Source organism: Squalius cephalus (assembly GCF_949319135.1).
Source record: "Squalius cephalus genome assembly, chromosome: 4".
NCBI lineage: Eukaryota > Metazoa > Chordata > Actinopteri > Cypriniformes > Leuciscidae > Squalius > Squalius cephalus.
The window spans coordinates 12,292,631-12,307,841 of NC_137125.1; the positions used below are offsets into that span (position 1 = coordinate 12,292,631).

General features: G+C 40.2%; 1 protein-coding gene across 1 annotated transcript in view; it reads left to right on the forward strand.

Moving 5' to 3' along the window:
* Positions 1–4,671: 4,671 nt before the first annotated feature.
* LOC307156978 (uncharacterized protein) overlaps positions 4,672–15,211 on the forward strand; it is a 122,356-nt gene continuing 111,816 nt past the window's right edge. Inside the window, exon 1 of the mRNA XM_079868706.1 lies at positions 4,672–5,308. Coding sequence (XP_079724832.1) covers positions 4,748–5,308 — 561 coding nt within the window. The 5' untranslated portion in view covers positions 4,672–4,747. The remainder of the gene's footprint in view (positions 5,309–15,211) is intronic.

The following is a 15,211-nucleotide window of genomic DNA, read 5'->3' on the forward strand; positions in this document are numbered from 1 at the left end:
CCTCGCCTTTGTTTGGTTTTCCACTGTGTAAAAGTTGTAACTGTATCTGCTTCCAGGTACTTTTTTTCATACCACCTCCGGTGAGGTTCTGAGCGAGCTGAGGCGATACTAAAATGTGACGTGAAAACACGGCTGATCAGAGAGAATCATCACTATTCACTGCGTCATCATTGCACGCGCCAGACGGAGTATCCTGAATAAAAAAACAGCAAAAACAAAAACAAAACCATCCAAAAACAGCATACACTCGATTTCCTCCATTGTCCTGTGTGTATATGTCCAGAATACATGCCGGCCAGGGAAACGAAACAAACAACCCCATGAATCTCTTTAATAATAGCAATACAAATACATGTTTTTTTCCTGCGGGACGGGAGAAGACACAAAATCAATGCATCTCTATTATTGTGCAGGAATAAATTCTCAGAGTTTTGCGGGTGCGGGCGGGAGTGGACATACATATTGCGGGAGCGGGCGGGAGTGTAACACATACGTTGCGGGAGCGGGCGGTAATGGTCAGAAATTTGGCGGGAGCGGGATGAAGAAAACAGTCCCGCGCAGGGCTCTACTCACCACTGCTGTTCTGTGAACATAGAGAAATTGCTATCCGCCACTGCATGCTGCCATCGCTGTCCTGTGGTAAGAAGACTCAGTTGTTAACTGCTGGATTCTGTACTCACCACTGCTGTTCTGTGAACATAGAGAAACTGCTATCTGCCATCGCATGCTGCTATCGCTGTCCTGTGGTAAGAAGACTCAGTTGTTAACTGCTGGATTCTGTACTCGCCACTGCTGTTCTGTGAACATAGAGAAACTGTTATCCGCCATCGCATGCTGCTATCGCTGTCCTGTGGTAAGAAGGCTCAGTTGTTAACTGCCGGATTCTGTACTCACCACTGCTGTTCTGTGAACATAGAGAACCTGTTATCCGCCATCGCATGCTGCTATCGCTGTCCTGTGGTAAGAAGGCTCAGTTGTTAACTGCCGGATTCTGTACTCACCACTGCTGTTCTGTGAACATAGAGAACCTGTTATCCGTTATCGCATTCTGCCATCGCTGTCCTGTGAAAAGAGAAAGCCCACTGTCTGTTGCCACCCACCTGTAGTCCTTTGTACCCTGCTCGTCACCTACTGCTGACTACTGCATTTGATCGGACGGTTATCGCCTTCTGTCTATCATATACTGCTCGTTGCTCCCCACCAAAAAGGTCCTGGTCCTCCATCCAATCCCCGTCGTCCTGTGAAAGAGAGGTGACACTCAGTAATCTGATGCTGTCCTGTGAGAAGAGAAAACCCACCGTCTGTCGATCCTTACCTGTAGCCTCCTGTGTCCTACTCATTACTTACGTTGGCCTGCTGTCTGCCATCTGAAGGTCCTGGCCTTTGGACCAATCTGTCCCTCGTCCCTTTTTCCCCTCCCCTTCTATTGTGGTCCTGTGGGCAGAGTTTCTCAGTCCCTGCTGTTGCTTAACCGAAGGCATCCGTCCCTTGTCCTTTCCCCTTCCCCCTGTATAAATACGTGCAAGGAGGTGATCAACTGGCAGCTGACCTGAGCCTTCCTCCATTGAAGCCCCGTTCCAATGAGTGGCCCTTATGAAGAGTTCTGGGGCAGTGACATTCTTGTAAAGTGTTTTTATATTCAATAAAAAGAATCAAGTTTTTACATCATGTCGTTGTCTGGCTTTTGGTGTGTCTTGGTGTAGCTCCTCCGGAGTGGTGGTTGTTCTCGGCCCTAGTGGTGACAATATTTTTAAAAGGAATGTCATACGAGTGTTATTATGGTAGAAATTCCACTATGAATCTGACTCAAGTTAACTTCTTGTGGACAAACATGTTGAGATCACATGATCAGAAAAATACTAGCGCTGAGAAGATCCACGCTGGACATTCATTACTGCATGTCATGCATCGAATTAAGAAAAATACACTACGATTCCTAAAAAAAAAAGATATTTTGTGTGAATATTAAACCCAATATCTACTTCTAAACTGATAATTATGAATGCCATTCATTTCTACCAGAAAGACTCGGGAGAGTTATTTCAATAAACCATACATTTATTGACAGCTCAGCAAGCTGATAAACTACAAAGTCATTTGGCGTAGGCCCCGTCCGTAGTGCATAATCCGAGAGTATCGGATCTGCAATTCCTGCCTAAAGATGAAGGCAGGGGCGCAGCCGACCCCCTCTGGGAGGTATGGACGGGACCATCCTGGTGGTGGTGGGGAGGATGGGGGTAATCGTCGCTTCAGTATCTGCGAACTCAAACATGTGTAAGTACCGTGCTTTTATACAGTGAGCATAAGAATATGATTGGATAGAAGTGAAGGCAATAAGTGACGTAGTAATTGAGTCTTCCCAGCAGAACTTATGCTAAAGCTTTCATTTCTATTGTTTTATGGTGCGTAATTTTAAACAGTTTTTACCTTATTTTAATTATTCTCAGGTTAGGTAAACTAAGTCATATCTGTCCTAAATAATAAGCATTTGAATTTCCATACTTACAATATTTAGATCACAGAAGACTTCTCCGTGGTTAGTACAGCTCAATCTTTGTTAAACAGAGACTTATGGCAGGCGAGTTTCTTAATTTCAATTATATATATATTTTTATTAAATACAGGTTAACTAGTTTACATAAAAGGTACTAATTTATAAAATAAAAATAAAAGTAAATCAAAACCTTTTTACAAACTTTTAACTTCATGAGGCACAATGGCAAGGCATCTAACACCAGAGAGGCCGTCCTTGGTGAATCAGCGTCTGACTGGACATGTCATTCCAGCTCTTTTAAAGTCCATCAACTTTTTGACACCCCCTAGGACTTGGTCATTAAAGCCATTGCCTCTTCATCCTTTTTCTTCTGGACCTTTTCTTCGTCGCATTCTGTATCTCGTCCGCAACACATAGACGGTATTGCTTGCATTTTTCTACTCTGCCATATGCTTAATAAATGCTTACAACATTTAGGGCCCTATCTTGCACCCAGCGCAATTGACTTTGTACACCGACGCATGTATCATTCCTATTTTGCACCCGCGCAAAGCGCGTTTTTTCCTCCACAGAAGCACGTCGCTAAACTAGGGAATGAACTTGCGCTCCCTGGGCGGTTCAGCGCAAAAAAGGAGGCGTGTTCCAGCGCAAACGTTCCTTCATGCTATTTTGCAGGTTTAGAAAACAGTTGCGCCACTAACCAGGAAAAAATAGTTTAAAGTCAGTGGCGCGTTGCGCATGTTATTCATATGCTATTTTAAGGGCGCATGCTTGGCCATAATCAATGTAGCGTGTGCACAACGCGCATACACTTTGATTCTCTCATCTACACAGAAGCAGCAGTTTTCATTTTTGCAAATCATACATTATTACGATAGATAGATAGATAGATAGATAGATAATTTATTATAAAAGCATACATCTAGCTTACACATTTACCCAAATTATCATACGCCTTTTTAACCGAAGTTAATTTGGGTGGGTTTCTCCATCCCCAACGTCCCTGACGAGAGCGTTGCTCTCCTTGGCTGTGAACCGCTCCTGGCGCGCGCCTGGCAAATTCGCCGTTATGATAGGAATCCGCTTTAGAACAAGCGCGCCTGCTCTTAAAGGGAATGTGAGATGACGCTCTGATTGGTTTATTTCACGTTACGCCCAAACCACACCTATGAATAATGAAGCTCTTCAGACCAACCCATTTTAGATTTGCGCCTGGCGCAAGAGTCATTTATCCCGCCGGGAAAATAGCAACAGCGCCAAGACCCGCCCACAAAGTTACTTGCGCTTTGCGCGTTGACACTTACGTTTCAGATCGTTAAAATAGGGCCCTTAGTGTGGTATGTTTTTCTTTATAAACCATTTTCTCAATAAATTATTTTACAACAACAACTTCTGGTGTCTTGCTTTACAAAAAACACTTCCATTATATCCATTATGGTTGACTCCAATACATAATTGCTTCATACACAAAAAGGCATATTTATAATATAAAAATGTGCATATTCCATAATACTGTCAATTAATTATGAAACAGCAATTTAAAAAAAACAAATACTTTGCATAAAGCAAACATTAAATGTGAGTGATTCACTTTACATTTGTGGTCTATGAGCTCTATATGTGTAAACATCCTCCTATTATTACTGAAAAACAGTAAGAAAGATTAAAATAACTTAGCAAAATAATAACCATTGACAACAGACTTGCTGCCATGTGATGAATTGTTTTTGTAAATATGACTCATCTTATACATCATGTACAGTCTGTATTAGTGTATGATTCAACTGTTCCCCAGGGTCTAGAATTAAAAAATAATAATAGAACAATCGCAATACATTACAAAATCAAATCGCAGTACTTGTAGTATCGCAATTCTTAAAAATTGCAATACATAGGCTATCGTATCGGCACCCAAGTATCGTGATAGTATCAAATTGGGAGGTGTATTGTCCCAGCCCTATGACAAACAGGACACAGTTTTCAGTCCTGCAGTACCAGTGAAGTATTTATGAAACTATTCAGGGTGTTGTCTTGCTTCTCTGTAACTTCTATTCTTTGAGTGTGTGTCTGAGACTTATTAAACACAATGTGTGTGGGACCAGGAATGAGGAAGCTGCTTTACAAACACGCCTGTTTTGCACACGTCACTCAAACACAGAACCAGGAAACAAGAAACAGTTTCAGATCAGGGAAAGAGAAACTGAAGTGTAGTTGAGCTGTTGTGTGTTTGTATCTTTGTATTTTTGCAGTAAAATGGCAGAAGCCAGAATTACTCAGGATGAGTTCCTGTGTTCAGTGTGTCTAGATCTCCTGAAGGATCCAGTGGCCATTCCCTGTGGACACAGTTACTGTAAGATCTGTATTGCAGGCTGTTGGGATCAGAAGAGAGTCTACAGCTGCCCTCAGTGCAGACAGACCTTCAGTCCAAGACCTGCTTTAGCTAAAAACACCATTCTGGCTGAAGTGGTGGAGAAACTGAAGACTAAACTTTCTGCTGACTGTTACGCTGGAGCTGGAGATGTGCAGTGTGACGTCTGTACTGGAAGAAAACTCAAAGCCGTCAAGTCCTGTCTGGTGTGTCTGAACTCTTACTGTCTGAATCACCTCGAACAACATGAGAGTTTCTTTAAAAGAAAGAGACACAATCTGACAGATGCCACTGGACGACTGCAGGAGATGATCTGCCAGAAACACGACAAGCTCCTCGAGGTTTTCTGCCGGACAGATCAGAAGTGTATATGCGTGTTATGTACGATGGATGAACATAAAAACCACGACACTGGATCAGCTGCAGCTCAGAGGACAGAGAAACAGGTATGAACTTAAAGGAGTCTCATAATACTCATTTACAGGCTTATCATTTTGTTTATGTGTCTACTACAATACATTTACATATTTAATGTCTGTTTTAACCCTCACTGTCTGAATGCTGTTTTAGTCCTAGAAACAGAGACAGAGGCTAAATATATCATACTCAACCAGATATCTGATATTATCTAATTTTGTCTGTCACATTGATCTAACTTCGCTAGCTTTAATCTAAATCACTATCGCTCACAAAACGCGCTAGCCTTCCACTAGCCTGTTAATCTGCCATCTGTGTTTGCCACCTTTTTTTTCTTGCGCACGCTCATGTCTTTTCAAGTCCATCAAACAACTGTGGTGAGTAGGATCAGTCAACAAACACGGTGAGTCATGTCTTCTCCTGTTATTGTCACTTGCACTTCATGTCACATGTATAGTATAGCCTTCTCTGTCAGCACCGAGGACTTTATATGTGATAAATGCAGGGAGATAGTCAGGCTAACGGAGAAGATTTCAGAACTAGAGACACACATCCAAACTTTAATCGAGGATAGTAAGAATGCAAGGGCTTTAGATACTGCTTTGGATGCGACTAGCTTAGTGAACTCTGTACATTGTTCGGTTCCGGCTGAAGTAGAGCCCGTGCAGCAGGGCAATTGGGTGACGGTGAGACGCTATAGTCGCGGGACGAAACGCTGCTCTTCCGTTCCGATAACAGCATTAACCCTCTGAGGTCGACAAACGCGCGGGCGCGTTTTGCTGGATTTTCTCCACATTGTAGCACTATAAACTTAAATTACTCAGTCATTTATAGTCATACAGAAAAAAGAAATATAAAAAAAGAATCTGTGATATTTCTCCTTTTGTATGTGTCCACTTACAATCAAACCAAAACACTGTGCTTTTGTAAAATAAAGAAAATAAACAGGGTGTGCGTTCTGCCTCTCCGTCGCGGTGAACTTTTTTTTCTTGAGCACGTCTATAAACTGAAACAAAACTCATCGAATACTTGTCACACATTTATGAGCCATATACCTTTATAAACATTTAAGTGTGTACTTTTAAATGATCGGATTCAAAACGAAAACAAATATTCTCTGTTTAAGTAATTTGTATAAAACCAACAAGATGTCCAGCTTCTCAAACGCTTCCTAATTATTTTTAATTCGGCCACGCCCACTCGCGCAAAAGAGATTCACATGCAAATCTCCACATGGAACGCGGACTCGCTCATTACCTCATCCATGACCTCAACAACAAAACACTTCACTTTTCGTCGAGTTTGAAAGATGTGCGAGCTTACATTGGATTTAGGCTACCTCAGAAGAAGAAGAAGAACGCGATATGAAGACAAGAAAGATAAGGTAAGAAATTCTTAGTTTGTTATTGTTGCATAAATGTCACGTTGCAGTTGAACTGTTGCTAGATATATGGGGAATATTATAATATTTAGACCCGTGTTTACTGTTACTGTGTTTGTGGATATCTGCTCAAACGTATTATGGTAACCATAATGTTTTATATTTGAGCGCGATCGCGTTTGAATGTATCATATTTTTGATAGCGATCGCGTTTGAATGTATCATATTTTCCTGCGCGATCGCGTTTGAATGTACACATCATATTTTGGATGAAAGCAAAACGCACCAAACGGCTTCATGTTTTTATTATTATCTCATTTCATATCATCATAACGTATGGAAACATTTGAAGGAACATGATAATCAATATATTTTTCTCTAGCTTAGTTGTTACTGAAATCTTTTTGAAAATATATATAGGCTGCTATATTGTTATTATTGTATGCAGCACTGCGCATAGCCTATACCTACAAGGCACAACAAACCTGGTGTTCATTATATAATATATTGTTGGAAACATTTGTGTGAGTGTGTGTGTGTATTCTGTGAATTTTAAAAAGCAATTTTAACAAGAAAAATCTAAAATGTATTCCCAAAATCGTGCAGGCCTTTCTCTTGATATCAGTATGTTCATTTTTTTTTTTTTTTTTTTTTTTTTCAGGGCCTAGATGCCACTGAGTCCTGCTGACTTCAACGTTCACAGTACATGTCTCTGCACATGAACATGGTACTTTTTTGTTGTGTATCTTTGGATTATGTTGTGTTGTAAATAAATCCAAACAATTTTAAAAGCCATTCTTTTTTAAATCTCCTCATTCTTTGTGCAAGGGTGGTCAGAATGATGGGCCCTGATAAGCTCCTAATAGGGCCATTAGGGAGGTTCTTTGTCTTTCTCAGGTGTGGAAAGCTTTCATATTAATGAGATGATCCGCCCCTTCGCATATTGCTTTATCACACAAAACACGTCGTAAAATTTTTTAATCAATATATTGTCTTCTCTGAACGAGCAGTCAGGGTGATTCTCACATAGTTTTAGAGCAAATATTCTAGGCTACGTCATACAATTTTCAAAAGTCTTGTGAAGAAATAATCAGTATGGGTTTCATGACCTTATTTCAGTGAGAATTTATTTTTGTATTTTCACAAACCACGCATAAATGTCATTATCTCAAAACTACAAACTTTTACATACATGCTGCTGATATATTATTGTAGCAGAGTTTGTGCTGAATACAGTGTAATTAGACTTTAGCCATGAAAATGTCACAAGTAACAGAAATAACCACAAATGTCAGAGCATGTCAGAACACCTCCAGGGCCCAGAAAACAGCTCAGACCTCAGAGGGTTAAACAGGTTCTCCCCACTCAGTGAAACACCCACTGAGAATCCTGTTGAATATGCCCTAGTTATTGGTGATTCTATTACACAGAACGTGAAAATGGAGACACCAGCCACCATAGTCACATGTTTGCCGGGAGCCAGAGCGCCTGACATTAAAGCAAATTTAAAAGTGCTGGCTATTGCTAATCGTAAATTCTTTAAGATTATTATTAACGTCGGCACTAATGATGTTCGACTCCGCCAGTCGGAGATCAGCAAAATTAATGTTAAAGAGGTGTGTGAACTTGCAAGTACGATGTCAGGCACTGTAATTTGCTCTGGCCCCCTTCCTGTTCGCAGGAGTGATGAGATAGTTTGCAGATTGTCATCACTCAATGGCTGGTTGTCTAAGTGGTATCCGCAAAATAATATAGGGTTCATAGACAATTGGACAAGTTTTTGGGGCAGACCTGACATGTTGAAAAGAGATGGTATTCATCCCTCCTGGGATGGTGCTGCTCTTCTCTCTAGTAATTATGGCCGCCGATAGCGTAGCTAGCGAAAGCGGTCATATAGGGATTGTCAAAGTTTTTTTTTTTTTTTTTTTTTCGTCATCTACTGAATTTTTCGTCAACGATACCAGGGACACCGAAACACCGGGGAACATGACATTTGGTGGGCATGTAGCCCCACTAGACTTTTACGGAAAAATTTCGTTTGGTCCCCGGGGGCCACTCCCCCCCCCCGCGCTGGGCCTCCCCCAAACCCCAAAAATGCAGTTTTTCCTAAATAACTACCTGAACCGTGGCACCGAGGATGAAGAAATTTTTATGGTATGTTGGTCTTAAGGGCCCACATCAACCTAGCCCATAATCGATTGTCAAAGTTTTTTTTTTTTTTTTTTTCCGTCATCTACTGAATTTTTCGTCAACGATACCAGGGACACCGAAACACCGGGGAACATGAAATTTGGTGGGCATGTAGCCCCACTAGACTTTTACGGAAAAATTTCGTTTGGTCCCCGGGGGCTACTCCCCCCCCCGCGCTGGGCCCCCCCAAACCCAAAAAATGCAGTTTTTCCTAAATAACTACCTGAACCGTGGCACCGAGGATGAAGAAATTTTTATGGTATGTTGGTCTTAAGGGCCCACATCAACCTAGCCCATAATCACTCATTTGTGATTTGCGCCCCTCCCATAAAAAATGAAAATGCAATATTATTCTGCTTTAATCGCCCCTATCTTCAGTTGAGATGTTCAGAACTGCACCATATTTCATGTGTATGATTAACTTGACATCCTCTGGGGGTATGCTAAGTTTCGTAGAATTTCATCCATGGGGGGGTATAAAATAAATTCATTTATGTGCACATTTAGTGACTGTACACTCATCGGCCTGTAGATGGTGGTGTTGAGCGAAGGGTTGCTGGTTTAGGATGATACTGTCACTAAGGTTGCCAACTGTCCCGAATTAGGCGGGACGTCCCGTATTTTGGGCCTAATTTATTTGTCCCGTGCGTGACCTCCCGTGTCCCGTTTTTTGACAAGCTGATAAACCACTGACTGATACAACAGCAACAGCAGCAGTGCTGACCACGACACTTGAGAATGATCACCGACACCTGTCATCATCCAGTCACAGCTTTTTTTAATCACTGTTTTGAGACAAATCATTCTTTGATTTGCGAACATCCTCTGCCGTCTGGTCGCTTCCGCTTCAAGCCGGACTCGTCTCGCGCTAACGGTAATTTCCTTTCACTGCCCACGTCTTGATTTTGGCTAATCAATTTTGACGAATGCAAACAACGTGATTATTGTTCATGAGTCTAACATCCAGCCACGCAAGAAAACATGTAATCTACCTGAGGGAATAATATGCTCAAAAAACATTTCTGATTATTATTAATGTTTTAAAGCTTTTAGAAAGTACATAGAAAGCTTTTGTAACATTATCTTAACTGTCACTTTTGATTAATGTAATGCATCCTTGCTGAATAAAAGTAGGCAATTACTTTATTTTTTTTCCCAAAAAATAATCTTACTAACCCCAAACTTTTGAACTGTAAGCCTAGTGTATAATGTTAAAAAAGCTTTCTATTTTAGATAAATGCTGTTATTTTGAACTATGGTTTGTTTGTAATGTGACTTTTTTCATGTATGACATTAAAATTATTACACACACACACAGACACACACATACACAAACACACACACATACACACACACACAGACAGACATGCACATACTACTACTTTTTTTAGGTATATACATAAACACGCAATACAGCCAAATTGCTCCACGTCATTTATTTTTGTGGAAAGCCAGTGCAGGCCTGAGCGGCGGTCATATTTTGTACCGCCATGCGGTACATCTAGTTTGGTTCATAGTCTTAGAGCTCAAACATGACAATCTGGGGCTCAGGTCAGGAAGCAGACAGACTGGCTAAACCGACCGTCTGCTAGCTGTCTCACATCACCAAGGTCAGATAAATCCCATCACATAAAGCCTCTTTCACCTAGATATCATCATATAGAGACTGTGTCTGTTCCCAAAACTAGGAAATACAAAAAACTCCCAAACCCATTTAAGTGTAAAAATTTGATTGATGTTCAACAAATAAAAAACAAATATAATGCAGATGAACAAATGATAAAGCTTGGGTTGCTGAATATTCAATCCCTTTCTTCAAAAGCACTTATTGTTAATGATATGATTACAGACCATAACTTAGATGTGCTGTGTCTGACAGAAACCTGGCTAAAACCAGACAATTACATTACTTTAAATGAGTCCACCCCGCAAGATTACTGCTATAAACACGAGGCTCATTTAAAAGGAAAAGGGGGAGGTGTAATTTACAGCAATATCTTCAGTATTGCTCTGGGGCCTCATTTATAACCGTTGCGTATGCACAACTGTACCCAAACTCTGACCCATGTGTACGAACGTTTTGGAGACGGAGCAGTTTGGCGACACGGACACCAATGGTGAGCTGGAGTTTAATGTCTTTTTCGTCACTTTTAGACAGAAAACCTAAAGAAAATGATACATATACAGAAAGATAATACAAATATAATTTCACTCACCAAGCCTATCACTTTAAGCAAATATCCCTATCTTAAATGTCCGCGCCAGCTAGCGCGTTGGGCCGTTTAGTGAAACTCACACATATATACAGTCACCTAAAGGATTATTAGGAACACCATACTAATACTGTGTTTGACCCCCTTTCGCCTTCAGAACTGCCTTAATTCTACGTGGCATTGATTCAACAAGGTGCTGAAAGCATTCTTTAGAAATGTTGGCCCATATTGATAGGATAGCATCTTGCAGTTGATGGAGATTTGTGGGATGCACATCCAGGGCACGAAGCTCCCGTTCCACCACATCCCAAAGATTCTCTATTGGGTTGAGATCTGGTGACTGTGGGGGCCATTTTAGTACAGTGAACTCATTGTCATGTTCAAGAAACCAATTTGAAATGATTCGAGCTTTGTGACATGGTGCATTATCCTGATGGAAGTAGCCATCAGAGGATGGGTACATGGTGGTCATAAAGGGATGGACATGGTCAGAAACAATGCTCAGGTAGGCCGTGGCATTTAAACAATGTCCAATTGGCACTAAGGGGCCTAAAGTGTGCCAAGAAAACATGCCCCACACCATTACACCACCACCACCAGCCTGCACAGTGGTAACAAGGCATGATGGATCCATGTTTCATTCTGTTTACGCCAAATTCAGACTCTACCATCTGAATGTCTCAACAGAAATCGAGACTCAACAGACCAGGAAACATTTTTCCAGTCTTCAACTGTCCAATTTTGGTGAGCTTGTGCAAATTGTAGCCTCTTTTTCCTATTTGTAGTGGAGATGAGTGGTACCTGGTGGGGTCTTCTGCTGTTGTAGCCCATCCGCCTCAAGGTTGTGCGTGTTGTGGCTTCACAAATGCTTTGCTGCATACCTCGGTTGTAACGAGTGGTTATTTCAGTCAAAGTTGCTCTTCAATCAGCTTGAATCAGTCGGCCCATTCTCCTCTGACCTCTAGCATCAACAAGGCATTTTCGCCCACAGGACTGCCGCATACTGGATGTTTTTCCCTTTTCACACCATTCTTTGTAAACTCTAGAAATGGTTGTGCGTGAAAATCCCAGTAACTGAGCAGATTGTGAAATACTCAGACCGACCCGTCTGGCACCAACAACCATGCCACGCTCAAAATTGCTTAAATCACCTTTCTTTCCCATTCTGACATTCAGTTTGGAGTTCAGGAGATTGTCTTGACCAGGACCACACCCCTAAATGCATTGAAGCAACTGCAATGTGATTAGTTGATTAGATAATTGCATTAATGAGAAATTGAACAGGTGTTCCTAATAATCCTTTAGGTGAGTGTATATATATATATCTTCATTATGAGTCCTAATCATAAATACAGTGCATGTTCACAATAACAGCGTAAATAAATAAAATAATGATTTAAACTATGTTTTACTTCTGATATAAGCATTTAGATTAAATATGCCATCTCAATAATGGAGTTAAACACTTAAACTAGCCTACATTAAATCATTACTGAGAAGTAAAAAAAAAAAAAAAAATTGATATTCAATAAATATAAATATTTTTTTGTGGATGCAATGCTTTTGAACACTTTTCCTGTGGCATGCTGTATTTTATTTTTTTAACTACAGAGATAATTGCTTATCATGATAATAGCAGATTGTCTGAGAAAATATTTTCGTGCAAATAATGCACAACAAGGCCTAGCCTATCTGTTTCCATTAAAAATATAAATCAATAAAAAATACAATTTGGCCAGTGGAAAAGATTGAGAAAAACTTTCTCTGAAATGTATTTTACACTATTTGATTTATTTATTCAAAAACAAGGCAAAGATAGGCTACTAAATGATTTTTATCAATGTAATGTGACGGCACATCCTTATTTAATATTTTCCTAATGTCTTGTACCGTTAAACATGTTATCGCGTAGATGAATAATCATAGGTAAATGATATGCAGATATGCATAGTAAACCGAGGCGTTGTAAGCTCCATATATGGTTATTTCGGGGAAGAGACGCATGTGCGCATAATCTTCCGCTGACTGGGATTTATAAAGTGAATTCTGCGCAGGTTCTGGCATGGTTTTATAAGTCTGAATATTTTTTTGCGTATGCCATTTTTGGCTTTCGGGCGCACGTACACTGTTAGTCAGGATCCTACACACAGTTTTATAAATGAGACCCCAGAAGTGTAGTTTCAGATACTGTATAATTCTTTTGAAGTTATGGTGCTTTCTGTTATCTAGCGTAACATTATCTAGCGTAAGTGATAAATCCCTTTTGACATTTGTGCTGGCTACTATATACAGGCCACCAGGGCACCATACAGATTTTATCAAAGAATTTGCTGATTTTCTATCAGAGTTAGTACTGGTTGCAGATAAAGTCATAATTGTTGGTGATTTTAATATCCATGTAGATAATAAAAAATACGCATTGGGATTGGCATTTACAGACATTCTTAACTCAATTGGAGTTAGACAACACGTGTCAGGACCTACTCATTGTCGTAATCATACTCTAGATCTAATATTATCACATGGAATCAATGCTGATGCCGTTGAAATTCTGCAGCAGAGCGATGACATCTCAGATCATTATTTAATCTTGTGTATACTTAAAGGGATAGTTCACCCAAAAATGAAAATTCTGTCATTAATTACTCACCCTCATGTTGTTCCAACCCCGTAAGACCTTCGTTCATCTTCGGAACACAAATTAAGATATTTTTGATTAAATCTGAGCGCTGTCTCACTCCTCCATAGACTTCTAAGGGACTGAAACTTGCCGGCCCAGAAAAGTTATTAAAGAGATTGTTAATATAGTCCAAGTGACTACAGTGGCTCAATCTTAAGTTTATCAAGCGACGAGAATACGCGTCTGTGTTGCACGTCACCACGTATCACACATGACCAGCGACGAGAATACGCGTCTGTGTTGCACGTCACCACGTATCACACATGACCAGCGTCGGCCAATAGTGAGCCTACGTGGTGACGTGCAACACAGACGCGCTACGCTTAAACACTATGCGAAAAGACTCGACGCCCAGAGAGAAGGAAATGAAAAGTGGAATAAAGTCGTTATTTTTGTTTGTTTTAGCGCACAAAAAGTATTCTCGTCGCTTGATAAACTTAAGATTAAGCCACTGGAGTCACTTGGACTATATTAACGATCTCTTTAATAACTTTTCTGGGCCGGCAAGTTTCAGTCTCTTAGAAGTCTATGGAGGAGTGAGACAGCGCTCAGATTTAATCAAAAATATCTTAATTTGTGTTCCGAAGATGAACGAAGGTCTTACGGGGTTGGAACAACATGAGGGTGAGTAATTACTGACAGAATTTTCATTTTTGGGTGAACTATCCCTTTAATTTAGCCAAGGTTGCAAAGCCGACTCTGTGTTATACTGTAAATATGTTAGAACTATCACTTCTTCCACTAAAGATCGCTTTATCAATAATCTTCCTGATCAGTTTCATCTCCTCAGCATCCCAGATAGCATAGAATAACTCAATGTTGCAACTGAAACTTTTAACTCTCTCTTTTCCAGCACTTTAGACACAGTTGCTCCTTTGCGCTTAAAGAAGATTAAAGGAAATAGTCCAATACCATGGTACAATGAGCACACTCAGGCTCTTAACAGAGCAGCCAGAAAAATTGAGTGCAACTGGAAGAAAACAAAATCAGAAGTTTTCCACATTGCGTGGAGAGAGGGCACGATTGCGTACAGAAAGGCCTTAAACACTGCTAGATCTGCTTATTTTTCAACAATTCTAGAAGAAAACAAACACAACCCTAGGTATTTATTCGAAACAGTGGCTAAATTAACGAAAAATAAAGCTCCAACATCGGATGTTTCCAAGCAGCACAGCAGTAATGACTTCATGAACTTCTTTACTTACAAGATTGATAACTTTAGAGAGAAAATTATAATTATGCAACCGTCTACTACAATATCGCATCAGACAGTGCATTGTAGCCTCCCTGAGGAAAAATTTTATTCATTCATTGCTATAGGAGAGGAAGAATTGTCTAAACTTGCTTCCAGAGGTCATAGATCATCTTCTTAATATCATTAATTCATCTTTGTCACTAGGATATGTACCAAAAACTTTTAAGCTGGCTATTAAAAAAATCTTATATCTTACCTCTTATAAAAAAATCG